General features: G+C 38.2%; 1 protein-coding gene across 1 annotated transcript in view; it reads left to right on the forward strand.

Annotated features, from left to right (window-relative positions):
- The first annotated feature begins 5,856 nt into the window (after nt 1-5,856).
- RNF180 (ring finger protein 180) overlaps nt 5,857-21,412 on the forward strand; it is a 34,152-nt gene continuing 18,596 nt past the window's right edge. Inside the window, 5 exon segments of the mRNA XM_017811369.1 lie at nt 5,857-6,105; nt 10,405-10,543; nt 11,194-11,320; nt 13,122-13,202; nt 17,952-18,865. Coding sequence (XP_017666858.1) covers nt 11,219-11,320; nt 13,122-13,202; nt 17,952-18,865 — 1,097 coding nt within the window. The 5' untranslated portion in view covers nt 5,857-6,105; nt 10,405-10,543; nt 11,194-11,218.

Genomic DNA, 21,412 nt, shown 5'->3' on the forward strand with positions numbered 1-21,412 from the left:
TCCCTTCCTACTAGAAGGGACAGGGGGGTTTGGAACCAGGTGATCTTTAAGGTTAGCCCAAACCATTCTATGATTAATTTATTTATATCTCAGCTGGAGAACAAGCCTGGTACAGGCAGGGATTAGCACTAATGAGTGAAAGAAATTTTCACTGCTTTCTACCCATTCCTACCAAAAAAGTTAAATTGATAAATCTATAAAAGGAATGCATTTCAAACTGCTCTCATAAACTATATAACACTGGAATAAAAAAAAATTTGCAAAGATTTAATTTAGACAACGGTAAAACAGCAGATGATTCCAGAGTGTTATGAAAGATTAAATTTCACCAAATAGAAATTACTGTGCTGAGCTGTTCCGACTGTTTGAATGACAGCAGCACTGGAAAAAAAAACAAACTCTTTTACATTCCCTCTGAAGGATATAAAAGATATTTTTACTCTTGTTAAGAAATATTATTTTTACATACATATTAAGCACTGACAAGGCAGTACCTCTCATGGGACAAGAAATCAGGACTAAGAACACAGAGAAACAGTCATAAAGTAGCAAATCACCAAGGATAATCTTATTTTCACAGGAAGTGTAAGATCAAAAAAAAATGTGCCACCACCAACTTCTGTAAACTTCATATCATAGAGCTGTACTTCAAGTTAGTTGGTGTTTTTCCCCAACACTTTTCTTGGGAAGCTTTTTCATTAATCTCCCTGGTAGCACAACTACAACTTTTCAATTTCCACTCAAAATTTCTTATTGGCAAATTCATTCCTAATTTGATTTTTTTATATATATACATGTAGGAGGCGTGTTCAAGGGGCAGGGGAACCAAGGGACATGCACAGGGACAGACAACCCTGTTGGTTAGAACGTCACATGGTTTTAGGGGATAAAAGGAGGAACGAAATTCAAATAAAATCTCTTTGATTTCCACCTCACGAAGAGCGTACATCATTCTTTATCATATAAAGACAGCCATCCACATATACACATATTCCTGGCTATATGAGGCTGTAATAATCTTTTATTTCCTCACTGATGTCCTATCAAGGAAAACCTTTCTCAGCATTTGTTTTGCTGAACTGAATAAGCAAAGCTCTTTCTGTCTTTCCATAAGGCAGACTCTATTCAGTTTTATCATCTTAGTATTACTTTTTCATTCCTAGTTGTCATAGTTTGAAATTGGCCCCCCTGAGAGGCTGGGGGGGCTCAGAGGTGATTGGGTGCCAGGGCAGTGTTCCCTGGAGGGCCAATCACTGTCCATGTTGTTCGCTTCTGCTCAAAATCATATATCACAGCACCGGAAGGGGTTGGCAAGTTCTGTCTTGGTTGTTTTGCTGTTGGTGTCTGCTGCGTGTAGGTGGACAAGGCCAGGGGGTGGCTGGGCTCCCTCTCTTCCCCTCGGGGGGGGCGGGGAGGGGAGCCCTGTGATCCCCCAACTCAGCCTTGGCTAGAGTTAGAGTCAGCATTTGGAGTGTGTGCTGTGAAAGAAGAATTTCACAGCACCTGAGGTAAGAGGGAGGAGGCTAGGTCTTCTTTCCCCCGCCCTGCAGCTGCGGGACGCTTGGGACAGTGCATAACTGAACCGAGCTGCCTGTGGCCAAGGCTAGGGGGCTTTTTCCCCCCCACTGCATTTAGCCTGGTGGGGGGTGGATTTTAAGGCTCAGCATTTGAGCAGAGCCAAGTGGACGGGCTGATAAATCAGCTTGGCGCTTGGGAGAAGAATCCCAGGCGAAACTGGAGGCGAGCCAAGAGCTCCGGAGTTGCCTGCCAAAGCTGACCAGGGGCAGCCGAGAACTGACATGGAGGAATGAAGATTCCAGGACGCGTACGCTTGATAAGATACACTGCAGCAGCCTACGAACCAAGGTATGAGACCGAGAGGGAGAAATCACGAGCAGCAGAAGAGCAAGGACTCAAAGCTATCTTCTTGGACTTCGTGAGGAGAGAAACTGCAACAAACTGGAACTTGGTGAGGAGGGAGTGTTCAGGAGCCCAGAACAGTCCCACAGCAAAAGACTGTGTTACATATCAGCCTTGAAAAGCTGCTCCTGGACTAAAGTTAAAGGAGGGGCTTGAAAGGACTGATTGATAGAAATGTAATATATATATATAGTTGCCTTTAGTTTGTATAGTATTTATTTGTGTAAATAAATGTATATACTTCCCTCTTTCCCTACAGAAGCCTCTGGTCTGAAAGTTTCTCTCCAGTGTTAGGATAAATTGTGGGAAGGGGTGGGGGGAAGGCTGGAAATTGGATTTTGGATTTCTAAATGTGGCTCAAACTGTCACACTAGTCTAGTCCAAATTTATCTCTTAAAAAAAATATTATTATCATTCCCTGCATTATTTCAAATAAGGAATTACCAGAGTATTGATTTTCTCCTTTATGTACTGGAAATATACCCACAGTCCAGGGCACAGTCTTGTCTTTTCAGAGCTACATCACACAGCCAATGCACAGACAATCTGTGACCAATTAATACACTCTAATACTTTACCTCCTTATTGTTTTCATTTGATGAGTCCCCAGCTGATAACAGAAATTCTTGCCAACAGTCTCCAAGTGCACACTCATATAGCACATAAATCACACAAAGCACTTTCTTAACATTCTTCACAAGTTCTAATCCAACTTCAGTTTGAGCAGTTTTAATTGCCATTCCACACTCTAAAAAAAAAAAAATTATATTTGCTGATCAGTAATTTTTTTAATTCCTTTTTGTTCTTTTCTATTCCTTGAAGATCTGTCTAAAATACTTATTTAATTATCTATCCATTTCATTCTAGCTTTATTTCTGAAAGCATTTTCCCTGCTTGGATATAAATTCTTGTTACTTTAACAAAAATTAACTTCACTTTCAGATATCCTCTCCAAATTCCTTAGTAGTTCAGACTGCATGAATTTCTTTGGCTTATCTAAGCTCAGTCTTCAAGTCAAGCCCTTTACTGGAAGACACACTTTTGTTTCTCTTTAAAAATAATCTAAAATGAATCAACTTATTCAAAAGTCCTGATTAAAATTTACTATGATTGCCCTAACTGTAATGTCCTTATTATTTACACCAACTAAATATAAAATAGTAAAAAACTCTTTTCAAAGGGTTGTTAATGTAATTTTACATGTCTATTTGGTGTAAAACACTTAAGTTCATCCTTGAGAATCCCTGGAATTCCCTCTCCCATGTGAGCTCCACAATTCTTTGGGCATCTTTTCCATCCCATATAGTCCCATAGATCACAAATTCTTTGAAGCCATGCCACCATGGAGAAAAAGAATATGTGCTTTTATTTTTAGCTAGATAACTAGCATGTTCTCCCAAGTTATGCAAAATGGGAGATAAATAAGCAAGTTGAAGAGAGAAGTGGCTTTAGGTCTTTTTTCCATTTTAGTTTTACTTCTAGGAACTAACTCCCAAAGGTGATAAACAATCAGGTTCACTGACTTACTTTATTTTTCTTCTTTATGGTGTTTTCTTTTATCCTCTCTCAGGACAGGAAGATTCCTTGACCGGTGGGGTTCTGAAGCATAGAAAGGATCTCTACATTTAACACAGTTCTAGATTCCATTCCAGGGGATAAGCAATCACAAGCTAAAACTATATTAAAAATTCCTTTATTAGATCTAGTCCTAAGTGACTTAAAAAATGTTTTCCCTAACTATATTCCACCCTATCACCACACAGAGTAATTTCAGATGGATTTGATTGGTTTTCAAAAAGAAGTAAAAGGAAAGCAAATGTTTAGTTAATTGATGCATATTTTATACAGGCTTTAGATTTCTTGTAGAAGTACGAATTTACGAATTCACAAATGAAATACAAACCATTACAAATTTATTACCAAGGATAATCTTCTTTTCATAGAAAGTGTAAGATTAAAAAGGAAATAAGTGCCACCACTAACTTCTGTAAACTTCCTATCATACCGCTGTACTTCAAATTAGTGGGTTTACAAATCAAATATATATACAAATCAAATATAAACCATTATCTTCAAGTGCAAGGGAATGAAATGTCATTTCTTACAGTTTACATTGTAATTGGAAAAGCTTTTCAATGATGTGCTGGATTGAAAGTCAGGCTGTATTTCCAAAAGGATAATGAAATACAAAAATATGATAATTTCCATACAGTAAAAATATTGTTCTTTATGGCTATTGTAGTGCCTACTGTTACCAAAGTTTATCCAGCAACTAATCCCATAGTGAAGGGTGAAACAGGCTGGTGTTGCTCACTGGGTTTCTCCAAATTACAAATCTGTTTAAGCGTGCAAGTTGCTTAGGGAAAAAAAAAAAACAAACAAAATGGGTAGTGGCAACAATAATTTTCCTCCTGTGCTCAGTATCAAGTCCCGAAAGTTCTACCCAACAATTTCCGTTTCTTCAGTAAATTGTTCTAATGTTCCCTCTTTGGCCATTTTCTAAAATATTTTCCTCGAGAACAGATGACCAAATAATAGATATAATATATAATATATAATATAATAGATATAATATATAATATATAATAGGTCTTGGAGATGATCCCAGTTAGTGGAGCAGCCTAATGGGTCAAAGAATGAGGGATTACAGAACTGGGTTAATGCCTGGGGTATTCATTAGTGCATTACTGAATAGCTGCAGAAAATGTAACCTTTTCTATTGAAGGTGACACATTTTGGTAAAGAAAGGAGCTCTACAGGAATGACAATCAGGTCATCCCTTTTCCTAGGCAGCTACATCAACACTGTTGAAACGGAAACAATGCATTCCTGGTGTGAATACTGGAAAACATACCACTTGTTAGAGATGCTCATAGAGTGCCTGTGAACTGGATATACTGTCCATGTGCCATGAACATGAAAACAGTATATGCACAAATCAATACAGCCCTGCAGTGTGTTTCAGTGTTCAATTATGCCCTGCATACAGCCTTCAGTATAGTGTTCCTGATATACAATCCCTGTCACAGAACAGCAAAGATACTCTCTGGTTTCTGACTTGCTGTGTGCCAGTTTGGCGCTGATCCTTTAAATGCTCACCGTGACTTAAGGGGTTATCCCAGTAAAAAGCATATCATATATACCCTACCTTGAACTTAATTTCTGCATCAGGCAGATGCAGGGGTTATACACTGAAATGCAAGGAAAATCACAGAAATTATATACCATAAATGTAGGAGAAAGAGTGAAAGGGAGGCTTCAGAGTACCCAGTCACCCCCACAGGCCAACAGGTGAACGGACTCTAATTTTATTTTCCTCAGTAATCCAGCCTTCCTTACTCTCTGTTTGAAGTGCAGCAAACATCAACAGACCGTGAGCTACGAGGACATGTTATCTCCCGTTCTAGTCACAGTATCGCCGCAAGAGGGCAAAACGCAAGAGGGCAAAACACCACGGAGGTGCAAAAACCGCCCCTGGGACTCGCCAGCTCGTGTCCCTTCGCTGCCGCGGTACAGACGCTCACGAAAGGGCCGCCGTGCTGCCTTTCCTTCCACGCAGTCCTCCGTGACGCGCAGAAATTCCCTACAACGATTCATAAGTTTCCTTTGTTCCCCCACCTCAGTTCATTTTAAGCTTCCTTCTTTTTCTTGCTGCCCATTAAAACAGTCAGGGGCTACTGACGATACCCAGCACTACCGGCTGGCTCGCACCTGCCGGTGTCTCTGATGTCCTTAGTCCCTCTCTTTGACTGTACCATGTCGGGCCTGAGAGAAAGCATTTTTTTGTCCCAGTGTCTATTGAAAAGTTTTGGTTTAGTTCTCCCAAATCCCTCTTCTCCACGGTCACAGCCTGACGCCAGGGCCGACCCCACCCCGGCTCCATCCCTGCCATTCAGGAGGCGACGGGACGTGCCCCCTCAGGGCTCGGCAGGGCGCGGGCACTGCCCTCCTCCCAGCGGCAGCAGGGCTGGCCCTCAGCCGGCGGAGTCCCAGGCTCCCGGGAGACGAGGGACGTGGCAGCTGCCGGGGAGGACGGGGTGACTCCCTCGGCCGGGCGGGGGCCGCGCTCCCGGAGCGCTTTCCGACGCCGTTTGTCTCCCGTCTCTTCCCGTTCGCAGGAGCAGCTGCTACTGCGCAACCCCATCCCCGCCCGCTCCAGCGCCGCCACCTCTTCTGCGCTGCCCGGTGAGCTGAGTGGGGCCGGGACGCGCCGCCGCTGCCCGTGGGGCCGAGCCGGGCCCTGGCTGGGCGGGCGCGGTTGCGGAGTGAGCGCGGAGGTGTGGGGACACCTCCCCGGAGCGCCCGAGTCGAGCAGACCCCAGCGCCCGCCCGAGGGGGCGCCCGGCGCGGCGGCGGCAACAACGCCGCTCCCCCGGAGCCCCTCAGCACCGCCGCCCCTGGCCTGGCGGGCTCAGGGGTGTCCGGGCACCGGCGGGCGCGGCCGTGGGCAGCTGCAGCACCTGCGGCGGTGCCCCCTGGTGACTTGCGGCCAGGAGTTCGCGTTACGCTGGGACAAGGCGCCGTGTTCCTGCTTGTTTCATCCTTTGTTTTGTGAAACGGGTAATGTTTGTACGTGCAAGAGCATGAAACAAGCAGTGCTGGTCTCATGGGATCTCATGGAAGAAAGCGGCTAGGCGCCCATCCCTTGTGTCTGTAGACCCGCTGGGTCGGTTCCCTGTCACAGCTGTTTATACGTTCCACATCCCAGCTGTTCCTGAAGACCTGTTGACTTCAGCATCATGCAGCAGGCAGTTTTAGCAAGTTAAGCAATACCTTGCAAGTAGCATTATTTCCTTTTTTTTTTTTTGTTAACTGTCATTTAATTACATGGGTTAGTCTTGCTACAAGAGTATCACACGCTGTCCATCCTCTGTAATCAACTACTGGTCTATGATATGGAAGCTGATCACACAACAGTAGCAGAACTGGTAGAACAGTTCATAGTCGAGAAGGAGCTGGCACAGGAGCAGATGGCACAGCTCTTCATGCATCTTGCTGCTTTTCTTCTTTGGCAGCCTGGAGACAGTTCTTTACATTTTCTTTTCCGTCTTCCCGTATAAGTGCTACTTTATTGAGAAACACTGTTTAAGTAGGGTTTTTTCAAGTGTTTCTTTAAGAAGGAATAATTTGGAGATGAGAAATCAGCAGCAAGTTTTTATGTGTACCTTAATGTCTTCCGTGAAGGTTTCTCTATCTGGTGGAGTGTCAGCTTCTCCTTTTCTGTAAGCAGGAACTTATGGTATGGACTCTTGTTTGCTAGGACAGCTCATCTAGCCTCTCTCTGTCATGCTTCTTCAAAGCTGACACTCATCTACCTTTTTCAAGACTCTCAGTAATTAATGCTTAAGTTTCTGTGCCCTAATTTCTCTCTGCAACCCAATTATTATTGTAATTTTGATGGCTGCAGTGTTCTGAAGGGATCACAGGTAATTTTTGAACAAAAACACCTTGATAACCACTTATGCTACTGTACTCATTCTCTCATTTTTATGTATTTGGTAACGAAGGGCGAGAAAGTTGAAATTCTAGATAAAATTTCAACACAAATTTAGACGGTTTTCTTTAGTTCTTCGCTTTGAACATTCAAAAATTTTTAATTGGAGTTTTTTAGCAATGTTTTTGAAGAAGAAATGTCCAAAGCTTAATACATTATGCAATTTGAATTTTACAAGAAATTTAGATATAAATAGGCATCCTTCATTCTTTTTTTCCCTTGAAAATTTATATAATCTGTTTCGTTTCCTCAGTGCTAGTGAAGCTTCACAGAGTTCATCATCCATCTTGTATTCAGCAAGAATGGCTGACCCATTTGAAAGAGTTCACAAAATGACAGTGACAGTTGGAGACCAAGAAAGCATGATCTATGAGGAAAGTGAGAAAGATTTATTTAGCTCAAAGACAAGTTTGAAGGGGAGATAATATATAATAAGTGTTTAAAGTTGTTAAATGTTCTTGCACAGAAGAAAAGGAGCCTTTTTGTTCTCTGTATTCACAGAAAATAATGGAAATTACTGGAAAATATAGTTTAGGTGCAAGGGAAAAAGTTAATAAAAGATAAGAAGGTAATGAAATAGTTTTGGAAAGTTGTGAAATCTTCATCAAAGATCTCTAAAAGAAGGCTAGACAAATGATTTTCAAAAAAGGGAACTGGGAGTGACTTGGAAAAGAAGTCTTAGGACTCTGGTACTGGTTTTACTGGTCCTGAATCACAGGAAAGGATTTAAAGGTCATCAAACAAAATCCATCAAGGAGCACAGGCTTTTTAACACTCAGATATGTCTACATGCTATTTTGGAGGCAAACATGAACTCACACAAAGGAACTGATCTGGAAGCAGTACAGACAAAACACACATGGCCCAGTGCCAAGCTGAAAAGGCCCAGTCAGGGTGACACTTTTCTGAGTTCCAAATTGAAAACTTCTATCTTTATGCTGGCACTTTTTGCTGAAAGACAAATAACTTGAACTGCATTTAACTACAAACCCACTTCAAAATCCTATGTTCATATGCTTTTATTTGAGTTCCAATTGAAGTTATGTGCAAATAAAAATAGAAGTAAATGTTGATGTGATAAATCAGAAACATCTCATTTGCTGTTCTCTAACAGAAACCTCTGCGATGTGTTAACGTGCATTTGTAGTGTTTCTTCTGTCCTTTGTAAGAACTGCAAAAGGCACATGCATGCAGAATTTTAATAGATCTACAGGAATTTTCCTTTTTAATTACTGCTGGGCCAGAAAAACACTGCAGCCTCCTGTAACATAGTGTTAAAAAGTATCCACTTGAGCTGGATTTTTTCCCATGTTGTTCACTATCAGCATTCTTGGTTACACAAATTACAACCTGTGCTATAGACTAATTTCTCTTATGTAAGTGTAGCTTTAAATCAACAGTATATGCTGAACTAAGAACCTTTCAAACCATAAAAATAAATTAGAAAAAAAAACTATTTTGCAGTAAAAAACGCATGCTTGGAAGATATATAGATAAGAGGGATGTTCAAATCACTTCAAATGCCAGTCGTCCTTAGAGAGCCTTTGTTTGCATTACTTTAACCTTGTCTTTTAAATATAGCAAGTGCATTTATTCATCAGTCCTTTATTTGATTGTTGAGGGGTCTAACACCAAGTGGTTTTTACCCTGCTCCAGTGAGCATCATCAGCCTCAAATGAAGCAGCTGTTCAACAGATAGCAAAGCATCTTTTTCTCTGAGGGTAATAGAATGTATGTAGAGACTTCAATATACCATTTGAATACACAAATGCAGCATATAAAGATATGTAAGGTGTATATCACTAAGTGTAGACCATTTCTAGAATATATTTGAATAGATGAGAATATAGCTGTACCTGAAAAGAATGTCTGAGCTAACCTTGTGCATAAAGTCTTTCAGTCCTTTCTGGTTGGACTTAGATTTGGGGCTCTCACTGGGCTGTTGTAAAATTAATTAATTCTAGAATTGTGTTAAGAAGCTATGAAGAATTAATTAGAACTGGTTTAAGGTGTTTGAGTGATATAAAGAAATTCATAACTGATAATCATTCTTTTACTACCCTATGATGCCTAATGTTATCATAGCAAAGTGATACAAAGTACTTGTAAAATTTATCAGTGTGGATTTACTTTTAAAAAAAATATTCATAGAAGGGTTCATAATTTTATGCATTCCAGTTCTGAAATGTGTCTGGTACAGAAAGCAGCACTGACACAAGTAGGGTAGTAAAAACTTGAGAGATATCCTGCTTAAGTTAAAACGTTTGAATCATCATGTTTTGTCATGAACAAGATGGGTTACTAGTATAGATTCTTACCTTTTACCTAAGTGTCTCTTCCCTGGCCTTCTGCTTGGCCACCTTATGTTAAAATACATTAATGGATTCTAAATAAAAATTTATTTTTATTTATTGTGATATTGCAAGAAAATATTTGATGTTTGCCTTAATTTCACTTTTTAAGCCTAGAATGGATCTGGTTGTTAAAAGCTGCATGTACACTGGGCCAGGAGTCTAAATTATGCACACATTTCTGTTCATCCAGTATTCCAGACTCTTTAAATTTGTAGAAAATGTAGAAAATCTGCTGATTGAAGACCTCAGACATAAATGAAAAATAATGAGTAACCTTTCTGTGTGTTTCATAGTCTTTGATTCAGAAAACAAAGCAGAAAAAGAAAGGTAGAAATAGGGAAAATGCAAAAGTCTATATGACTCAGTAAGGCAAACTGCTCTTCAGACAGCCTATAGTGAAGGCCTCAGAGTTTCTTTCCTTAGTGAAAACTAAATAAAAATTAAAAGTTAAAATAGTTGCAAAATCAGATGTTTGGACTGGTAGAACAGAGATTCTCTTGATACTGATTTTTAGTTTTATACTCCAGCTTCCCCATCAGTGAGCACTGCGCACTTTAGCACTGTGAATAAGCATAACTAGTATAGGGCTTCAATTGAGATGTAGATGAAAAAGATTTTCTTATTTTTTTCATGTAGCTAGCACAAGAGGATAAAAACAGAAGTGGGTAGAAAGAAGAGCTGGAGGACCTTTGAAGAAAGCATAACAAAAAGGGAAGACTTTGGACACAGGGTAGAGAAGACCAGAGAGACACCAGAGAACACAGCAAGACACAGAGTAAAATAGAATATTTGTTTTGTCCTTGATAATCCTTGTGGGCCCCTTCCAACTTGGCATATTCTCTGATTCTGTGAATTTAGGTCATTCACAGGGAGGTCGATACAGGTCTGTGAAAAAGTCTGTTGCCACCAGTAGTGTTGATCCGTCCACACAAAAAAACTTCTAAGGAGCAAGCCTCCAGGGGCATATTGTAAAAGGAGTCTTTGTCTTGCATGGTTTTATGTTGGCATTCAGTTTTGTTATGTGGTATTAGATGTGAGTATGCTTATTTAATGTTTAGGATAGCAATGATTTATTTCTATGGACATATTCTGTGAAAAAGGGTGTTCCTTGTCTTTTGTCTAAATATTGGACAGGTTTTTTGCTTGTTTGTTTGTTTGCTTTTGTTTGGTTTGGTTTTAGTTGTTTTGTTGTTGTTGCTTTCTAATTCTTTTATGCAACCTGGAAATAAAACCAGCTGTGTCACTTTACTATTAAAAGCATCTAGGTAGTATGCTATACAAGATCAAAGAATGTTTGTGAATAAAGTATTAGTCTCTTCTGCAGTGATGAGAATGCTTATAGACTTCAAGGTAGCAAGAGACAAGTGGTAGTGTCAGCAAGTGACCAAATTGTATGTTTTGTGGTCTTTACAAATTGACATGCAGAGCCAAGATACCAGAAGCTGAAATAATGAATAACCAAGAGGCTGATGTTCTGTGTTGCTGGAGTTGTAGAAAATACATAGCAAATTCTGTTTGCCTTGCCAAATGCAATGGAAAAGAACTATCTGAAGTAAGTATACCTTCTTTAGAGTGAGTTTGTAAGTTTCTCCAGTGCTGTTTGTTTTAAATGAAGGAGAAGTATTAGCCTCACTTTGTAATTAATCTTGTATGTCCAAAGTATGGTTTGCCCTGCCAGGCTAAAATACAATTTAGTAATTTATATCTTCTTTATTAAAATACACAGAAATATAATTATACAGAATAAAACTATGACAGAGTATTTCCTACTGTTTTATGATGGAAGTTAGTAATCAAAACGACCTAGAGTCTTTCCAAATATGCCAAAAAGACTGTGCTTACATCTGGTGATCTTGAATCAAAGTGAAGAAGCAAATAGAAAAGAAGGTCTTGGTGTTTTTTATTAACACATTAGTAATGCTACAACATTCTTTTTGGCACTGGAGAAGGTTATAACCAGTAGATGCAGAAACAAACTTATTTTTAAGATCATTTTTAATTAGTATTGTTAATAAACCTTGTTTTAATCACTCCACTTAGAGAGCTTGAGGCCCTGGAATAATTTTCATGCTTTATACTTGAGGGTGTTTTTTGTGAATGGTTTGAAGTGATTTTTAGGGAGGGATGTGGGAATTGCAACTCATTTAATGAAAAAAATGTATCCACTTTTTTACTAGTGGAAAGAAGGAGGTATCTTTGTCCATGCCCCATGGTGATGCTTTTAGTTGTGAGTGGAGATCCACCATCATTAACTGAAGTAGCTCTTTCTCTGATTATGTAGACAGAAGATAAAAAAGTGTGTTTTAACACTATATCTGAAGGTGTTGGGAGGCAAAGATAGTACTATGATGAGAAGAATGATATTTTCAGTATGTTGACTTCCTGATGAATTTTAGACCTTCACTCAAAGACACAGCTGAAATATGAGTAAAAAAGAAAATTGTAGAACAGATTTTAAAACAAATTTTGAAGTTACAAATATAGTATAAGCACTTTAAATTAGAATTATATCCAAATTGAAGTACAGGTACTCTCCACAGATAGGAGGGAGACAATAGCGTAGACATGGTAAATGGACCTGTCTGCTGTTAATACTTGGAGAATTTCTAAAAGCTTCTATCTTCTGTGTATAGTCCCACTTTCAATTTTTATCAGAATGAAACTTATATTCCATAATATAGGAGCCTACATTTTCTATATTCATAAAATTTAACAGCTGCTTTTAGGACTTTCTCACTAGAATTTCCTTATATTTTCAGCCATCTTTATTACTTTAGTTAGGTAATTGTTTTTATTTTAGTATGAGTTAGTGAAATGCTATAGGGTGTTAGATTTATTTTTTTTTCTATTTAGTTGATCACATTGTATCAGTAAAAACTCTAGTTGATAAGACTATCTGATTTCTCAGCTAGTTATTCTAAACAGCATTAGAAAATTAATGTGAAACTATGTGTGTCCTTTGTGCAGTACTGATCACAGTCTTCTTATAAACTATAACTTACATTTTTCAGATTTAACTGGAAAATTATGCCCATTGATAGTGCTTCTGAAATCATTTTACAAATATTCTTGGAAAAGCTGTAATTGCATGCTCTCTGTTCTTGTAAACAAGACAAAACCACCTCCAGACATCTACATCTCCACTGTGGAGTCTGTCCAATGTCCTTAGATTCAGAAATAGAGAATTATTGACAGCATCTACGTGATTTTTAGAATAAAAAATACATAAACATATTTGAGTTTAATCTTTTGTTAATATTTACTGAATTTGGGAAGCTGACTTCTGGCTGTATTCAAAGAAAAAGATCTCACATTAATGTTAAATATCAATACAGTAATTTTTTCTTTAACAGACATCACAAACTTCAGCTGCTGCTCAGGACTCTTGCAATTTAGATGCCATTCCAGAGTGGGTGAAATGTGTCATTGAAAAGGTAGATTTTTTTTTCTTGCATCTTTACATTCAAAATGTGAAATAACTAAGGGGATCAAGTTTCAAGAACACTTTTCTGCCAAGGTCTATAGCTGAGGGAATTCTTCTCAGTAACTTCTATCACTACCATTTACAGATTTTTTTTTCTCCCTCTTAAATGCTGATTTCTTTTGTTTTGTTTTTAATGTATGCAGAAATGCTACAAGTGATAAATTGTGTTTCCTGCTCCTTTATAGATGAGTGTATTGTTTGTCCAAAAAACTGTCATGGGCACCTCTGCATATTTGTCAATGCTTAATATTATATTTATTATCTAGGTTTTGGGGTTTGCTTTGTCTTGCTCGCTATATCTTGTAGTACTAACATATATCTTGACAGTGACAGTAATGAAGCAGAGCAAGGCCTGAGAAATGAATGTGATATTAGCAGAATGAGAATTAGAGAGTTAATTTAGAATCCATGCTCTGAGCGAAAGCATAGAGAACTAAGTCTTAGGAACAGCAGAGATAATAACTCATTAAGGAATGCAGGACACTGACACAAAGGACATAAAGTAAGTACACAGGGAAACAGAGAGAACCAAAAATGCTAACATACACATAAAATAGGCATATGGAGGGGAGACAGAGGAAGATAAGGAAAAAGAGATGAGCCGAGGCCTAGGTACTCTTGCCAGATATCAGGAACTTCTGCCAAATGCACAAGGAAACCATCCAAAGTAGGGAAAGGTCAAAAGTTTATGGCAATGAAGAGGAGGAAAAAGACCCTTCAGGAGACCAAAGAACAGGAACTACCACCATGTTTCTCCCCAAACTGAAGACCGTGCCCCTAACTCCATCTTAACTTCTCCTGTTATGAACATTAAAACTAGATGTTGCAATATTGTGAATATTCATGAATAATGATGCAATTGCTTAGCAAAAATTGTATAAAAGGATCCAGATGTTCACTACTACTTTGGAGCTCTTTTGTCCAGCGTGAGCTGGGAGCCTCCCCAATGTTGTATTGCAATAAATGCCTCGCTACTCAAAGACCTAAACTCTGTCTCTGAGTGGTTTCTCCGCGCCTGTTTGGGGCATAAAATTGGCATCAGTAAGAAACATGTTTCCTCATAAAACTGGACTGAGGGTTTGTTAAGAGATCAGTTTTTGGAATTTCATGTGTTGTCTTTTATACTTAATGTGCTATTATGTCATATGAATAGGTACCATCCTACAAACTCGAAGGTCTGATGACAAGCCAGTGTCACTGCTTTTGAGTTTTAACTGCTCATTTGAGATTACAAACCATCTCATAACTTTCCTGTTGTACTGATTGCTTCAGTTGAGTATTTTCTCTAAGTTGTTTTAGGTCTGGAAGTTAATGTTTTTGCATAGATATTAATAAGCAGAAACAGTGCTTTTCTTTTGCCCTACAGATTTTCTTTGATGAGTCTTTGATTGTGATAAGGAAATGACATCTGCATTCTTTTCTGCTTAGACTTCAGTGTCTAAGTTTTACTATATTCTAAGTAACTTCTGTTCTAACAAATCCACACTGAAATTGATGCACAAAGAAAAAACAAATGTTATGACTGTAAAACTAAGCATTTAAAAATTAAAAAAAAATTATTTTCTCTTCCTTCATTGTATTGCTCTACATTTTATTTTGTTAAACATTAATTAAATTATTTTTAAAATTAGCAGTCTTTTTTTCTTCTATGATGAATAACAGAATGGTGTATCTGTTTGAGAAACATTGATCTTGGAGGTGCATTGAAAATTATGGGTCATGAGGTATTTTCTCACTTTACAAAATTACCTAATCATGAATCCTAAATCAAAAGGATGCAGTTTTTGACAGTACTTTGCCTGTTATATTATTTCAGTAAAATTAGATTCAATATTGATAGTAGTATTATTCTTTTCATACTTAACTGTAAAGGAATTCTATTTACCTCTACCTTCTGCATTTGAAAACTTAGAGGGTCAGCTAGGAGACCAGGGAAATACAAAACCCATAGACTGCCCAGAAAAGACTTGACATATTTACTCAAGGTTGCAGAGGAGCAGTGCTCCTCTGGTGAAAAAGGCAGAGAACATAATTCTCTGTGAACACCAACATCTTTGTCTTCATTTTGTCATTTAATATCCTAGAAACTCGTGCCTCAAACTCTGGCTTCTCTGGCAAGATCCTGTGATTTTATGGATAAATGTGTGCGGTTTTTAAACAATTCTGAGTTATCTTCAGATCCTCCTGGGCTCTGAATAATTTTGTGATCATGTGTTATTTTCTCCTGTATGACTCCTGAATCAAAAGCTAAATCATTTTACATAAGCGCAAAGTCTATTTGCAGGCTGTAAAAACCCACTAGTTCCCAGCCGGTTCTCTTTCGCCATCTGTCCCTGTTCTTAACTGATCTCCTTGGATTTCATGCACATATTAGTGTATAGATAATCTTCAATAATTGTACATATATACCTAGTGCTGCTAGTGGCCTTTATTGTATTTTCTTTTCCCCATCACTTATCACTTGTTTTGGCTTCTTTTTCTAACCATTCCAAATTTTTCGTCTTTATGCAGTCCAACATTAAATCTGTGTACCTTCAGCTCCTTTTCAGATCTTGCTAATTTTTCCCCTGCCACCTCCTCCAATGGTAGGCTGTTACTTCTTTTACTGAGTCAATGCTTTCACAGTCCATTGCCAAATTCATGCTAAATCAGTCTCAGGCTCCTTGGTACCACACCTCATCTCTCAGTCTCTGTGCATAAGGGACATAGATATGTCCTTCTTCTTCCTTACTGTCTCTTGCATTCCCATTTTTACCAGGCTCCTAGCTTTCTTCCCTAATCTTCAGGAATCACTCCTCCTCTCCATTTGAAAATCCAGGATACTATTCCATGCCAATAAACCTCAATAAAGTCACTAGAAAGTGCTATTCCCTTAATTTTAGTGCCTAGCCCTTGGCATCACCCAGAGGGTGGTTGGGCACTGGAGCAGGCTCCCCAAAAAAGTGGTCACAGCAACCAGGCCTGACAGAGTTCAAGAAGCATTTGGATGATAGTCTCAGGCACATGTTGCGACTCTTCAGGATGGCCATGTACAGGGGCAGGAGTTGGACTTGATCCTTGTGAGTCCCAACTCAGCATATTCTGAGATTATGTGCTCTGTGATCTCAAAATGGAGTTCTGGAGAGTAAATCTCTGAACGAGCCTAATTTGTCTTTGGTAATGGCATATGCATACATTGGTCAGCCTCATAAACTGACAGATTGTGCATGTTCAAGGAATTTTGAAGGATTTGAAAGCCTTTGCTCATATGTAAACTGGCCTTTGGTTATATATTAACTAATCTTTTTTTTTTCTCCAAGTTAAAAACCTGTCCAGATTTAAACAGATTCTCATAGGTGTGATGCAAGGCACATCTTTGGTGCTTCATGTAATTTTGAGGTTTTAACTCACAAGGCAGGAGTAAGTTTCTCTGATAAGTGTTTCCAGAACATTTTCTAGCACTGTGTGTGAAAAATAACCTTTTTTTTCACACAAGTTGATGGGAGGTTTTTCCTGAAACTGCAAAATTTTTGAAATTTTGTATAGCTTTCAATCAGACAAGTACCAGTCATCAATCTTCCCAAATTACCTTGAAAGCCATTTGCAACTGAAAGCAGTGCTTAAACCAGAAATGCTGGGCAGCTTCTGTATTCATGGCTCAACCTCACTTTAGAAACATTAGTGAATAAAGTGTGACTGGAGTTGATAATGTTTCTCATCTGGTCTTTGCTCCTAAAAACGCCTACACAACTTTAATCCTCAACAATGTCTCTCTTGACAGATTACTATATTTACTGAAAATACTAATAGTTGTGTAAATATGTTGTACTAATAATTGTGTAATTACGTAGGAGTTCAAAGATTTTTTACATATATTTGCTTTTGAAAAGTTGACTTCAGGATTGAAATTAAACTCATAAAATTACAAATAATGAAAATAACTGTGTCCATGTAGTGTATTAAGGATTTGTCATGGTCTCTGCACAGAGATTGTGTTGTAAAGCTACATATACCAAGATACAAGTAGCATTTCAAGCTTTTGTGGGGTAAATAAAGTTAAAAACTATATTCTTTTTGTAAGCTATCTCCTTCCACCTTACTTAGTATGCAAGTTTATGGATTTCCAGCACTCAGAAAATTCAACAGAGAAACTGTGCTTGCCAATTCCAGATTAACAAATGGCAAATTGATTTCACTGCTTTAAGAATCTAATGTTTTCATTAGTATTGCAGCATTATTCTATCTCTGGACAAGTTTTAAACATATTTCAAAGCTCCTGCATTTTGAAATGTGTGTTACAGATTTCTTAGTTAACAGTAGCAAGCAGAGTTTTGACCAGAAGATTATCTGTGGTGCATTTTCTTTCTACAGTGAAGTCTCTCACCCTTTGACTAATAATAATGGCCAGTCTTCGGGAGCGAAGATTTGGGAAAGGTCATTAACCCTTCGAGCCTGCGCAGTGGATTTTTTAGGTGAGACCCAGCGTGCGCTGAACTGAGCCCACCCTTTAATCCTGAGGTTCATCTGCCGGGGCCGAGCAAGCTTGGACAGTGGCAGTGAGGGTCTCAGGACGTAGGTTTGTTTAGAGTGACCTTCTCTTAGATGGATTGCCTTACAGGGCTGACGAGCTCCATCTGCCCGGGGGGCTGGGAATCGAACCCGGGTCGCAGCGGTGAGAGTCCTGCACCCTAACCACTAGACCACCAGGGGCCCCCAATAGGCAGAGTGGACAATTGGAAAACCGCACTGTCCATTCTGTGAGGCCTGCTTAGTGGGCTTTAACTTTGTTTGCAACAAAAGATATTTCTGTGAACAGTTAGTAAATATACATTTCTGCAAAGCTCAGACTGACTCTCAACCATCTTTGTCTGTTAAATTGTCAAAATCATGAGGAAAACATTTGCCTGTCCTCAAAAATCAGTCTGGTTTTAGTAAGGATACCTGCCACAAAGTGTTAACTGCAACTTTGCAAATCAAAAGTCAAGGACTTTCCTACATGGCCAGAAATAATAATGGTCCTGGAAGATTAACAGAAGCGCTTTGTCTAGAAGTAAAAGCTCCAAGATATGAGATGAAAAGTAAAAAGCTTCCCTTAAGGGCATTAAATCGGAATAGAAATCTCTCTTCTTCCTATCCTATAAATGATGCATGCACTGTAAAACCTTTTCACAGAAGATCACGTAGTTTGGATTTACATATCAGAAAGAGACTGTTTTTGTCACCTGTGTTATATGAAACTTGCAGTATGGGAAAAATTTACCATGGCCAAAATGAAAACCCACCTGTTTACGCACAGGGTGGCTTGCAATTAGAGTCCAGTAGGAAAGATGGTAGTTCTTTTCAGTACCTGTGTAGTTCTAGTGCTGCCAAACTACAAAACCAATTTCAAGTTACATCCTTTACCACATTACTGCACAGAGGAACAGAAAGTGAGTGTGATTTTGGAGCTCATGGACAATCTTCTGCAAGTATCGTTGCTGATAAGTCACCATTTGTGCTGAAACTTTCTTCACCTATGAGGACTGTAGAAGACAAAGAGTACCTCACACCTGTTGGTCTTGTGCAGCCTACAAGTATTTCCTTCAACCAAAAGCTGAGAAAGAGAGAAAGAAGCCTGAGGAGAAAGCAAAGAAGGTGAGAACGATGGCTACAGAACCAAGTAGGTGATGAAAATTGATTATCCTACTTTTTTTGGTAAAGTTTGATATACTTATCTGGCGTTCTTTTTATGCTATCTCTTAATACTAGTATAATGTGGAACTGTCCAGAGTCAGGTATCCTGCAAACAAGGATTTATGACCCCTTCCTACATGTATTTTTTTGATAATTAAATCACATTTTTTTCTGTGCAAAATCCAACAACAGTGAGTTGGCCTTCTTATTGTTTTATGATGTAATAATAAATTTGAAGAGGGGGAAAAGGCAGTGAAATACATTGAAATTTAATCAGATTAAGTGATTAAAGAAAAACTAAACATTTAAATCTTCTAAATGAGAAACTCTAGCATTTCGGTGTTACCAAAGTTTTAACTGATGTCATTTTGAGTTAACTTCACGGTTAAGAATGTTTTAAAAGATGTTTGCATTTATTATTATCATAACACAAATATTTTTCTGTGAGTAAAGAATTGATTGTTGCTACTTAAAATATTAGTCTTTAGTAGGTAAATATTTTGTCTACAAATCTAACATAAAATATTACGTATTCTTACCAACTGTACAACCATAGTTTCCTTCTTTCAACCATCTAAATCAGAACAAAATTAAAGGCCACAGATAGTCACGCAATTTTTGGTGGAAGGCAAAGGAGAAAGGCCAGAAATATGTCTCAAAATGCTTAAGACAGTTTTTGTTTTCTCTGAAACTTAGTAGAAAGACTAATGATATATATGCCTTTAAAAGAAGATTTCTCATCATAAATTTCTGTGTGGTCATCATAAATACTGTGTGATTAGCAAGAGCAAACATACTAACCAGATAAGTAGTATCTGTTCAAGAAAGTTTTCCTGCTTTGGGTAGGTTTGTCATTGTGAATTCAAGATTAAGAGAGAGAGAGAGTTTGAGGCTGTCTCTCTCTCAGTTAAATGTGAGAACTAGCTTGAAAACGTAATGGGGCTGGGACATGCTATGAGACTTTTCAATATGGTATGCATACTGAAGAGTCTTCATCTTTCATTTTTTGGAAGGGTTTTTGTTTTGCCCAAAGACTTAAATTGACATTGTGGCCTTTTGAACAAAATTTGTTCTTATTTTGTAAAATGCATCTCTGAAGCTGAGAGTAAAGAACATTTCCAAGGTTTGGATGTCTTAATACTGAATACTGGTTTTCTAATATGTCTAAAGATTCTTAGGTATCTGAGTCCCTAAAATGGCTTTAAAAAGTCCAGGCCTCAATGATGATGCACAAGAACAGTGTACGAGTATTTGCAAAGTTGTGTCATCTGCATTCTCTCCAGACACTTTAACCTTTGTTAGATGTTACTTTCAAGAGTAAAATGTTATACAAAATTTCCAAATTTGTGATATGTAAGAAAGAAAATACTTTTAACTCTTATTCTTGTTAAAACTTACTTAACCAAATGCTACATTATTTCAGTTATTTACATTACATAGCAAATTATATAGAGTTGTTAAATCTGATAAGACTCATCAGTAAGCGTACGGTTTACAAAGGAAAAATAATTAAAATTAGTATGTAAACTAAATGATCTGGGTTTGAATAGTAGTTTTGAAAAGAAGGTATTTTGAATTTGCATTGATTTCTTTAACCTTGGTGAGAATCTGCAGTCATGGCATGGAGTATTTAAATGAGTCTACTTCTCAGACTGTGTCAAGCAGCATGTGTGAATAGTGCAGCTGTGTTTCTGATCACTGAGATATCTTCCCAGGAATATGTGAATCTAGAAAATCACATCCTCTGTACAGTCTGACGTGTCGCAAATAGAGATGATCCTCTGCCACCACACACTCCATTTCACAGCAGCTCACCTCTGGTGTCAGTATCCTCCCTTTTCTTGTAAGTTCTACTTGCCGTTGCTTTTCTTTAGCATTCTAGCAATCCTCATTGTCAAAATGTGCATTTTGTTGCTGTGGTACTTTCAATAGGAAGCTGATCTGTGGTACTTCATAACCATGATTTCTAACATACTTACCATGTATTCTTAAGCAATCAGTAAAACTTCATGAAGAGAAAAACGCATAAACCTCTGAGGATATGAAGTGAAAGAATTTTGATAAATGACAATTGGAAGTATATAATTTAAGCACTCCTTTAAGACGTAGTGATTTGAGGTGAATATCTTCTATGCTATTAAAGGTATTGTGCATCTCATTTTTATCTTTAATTAAAGTTTTTTTGGAAAGCAAGTCGAAGAAAGCAGACCTGTTCAGCCTCTGGAATTTCTTTGTTAAATGCATGGGCTGCTCTTCTAAGTTTATTTTGTTATGAGATAACTTATCTGCTAAAGGGTTTTTTTCTGTCCTTCAGAAAGCCAAAGTGTGGCCATAAATGTTGTGTTGTGGCAGACTGCAACTATTTTATTAAATTCAAGTATATACACCTTGCATTGTAAATAGGAGCAATTCTGTGAGCTCCTGAAATGCACTTGTCTCCAGAGGCTTGCACTGGTGCAGATTCTGAGGTGTAGGTACAGACCTGAGCAGCTATCCAACAGCAGAGGG

The sequence above is a fragment of the Lepidothrix coronata genome, unplaced genomic scaffold (assembly GCF_001604755.1).
Source record: "Lepidothrix coronata isolate B3197 unplaced genomic scaffold, Lepidothrix_coronata-1.0 Scaffold31, whole genome shotgun sequence".
In the NCBI taxonomy this organism is placed as follows: domain Eukaryota; kingdom Metazoa; phylum Chordata; class Aves; order Passeriformes; family Pipridae; genus Lepidothrix; species Lepidothrix coronata.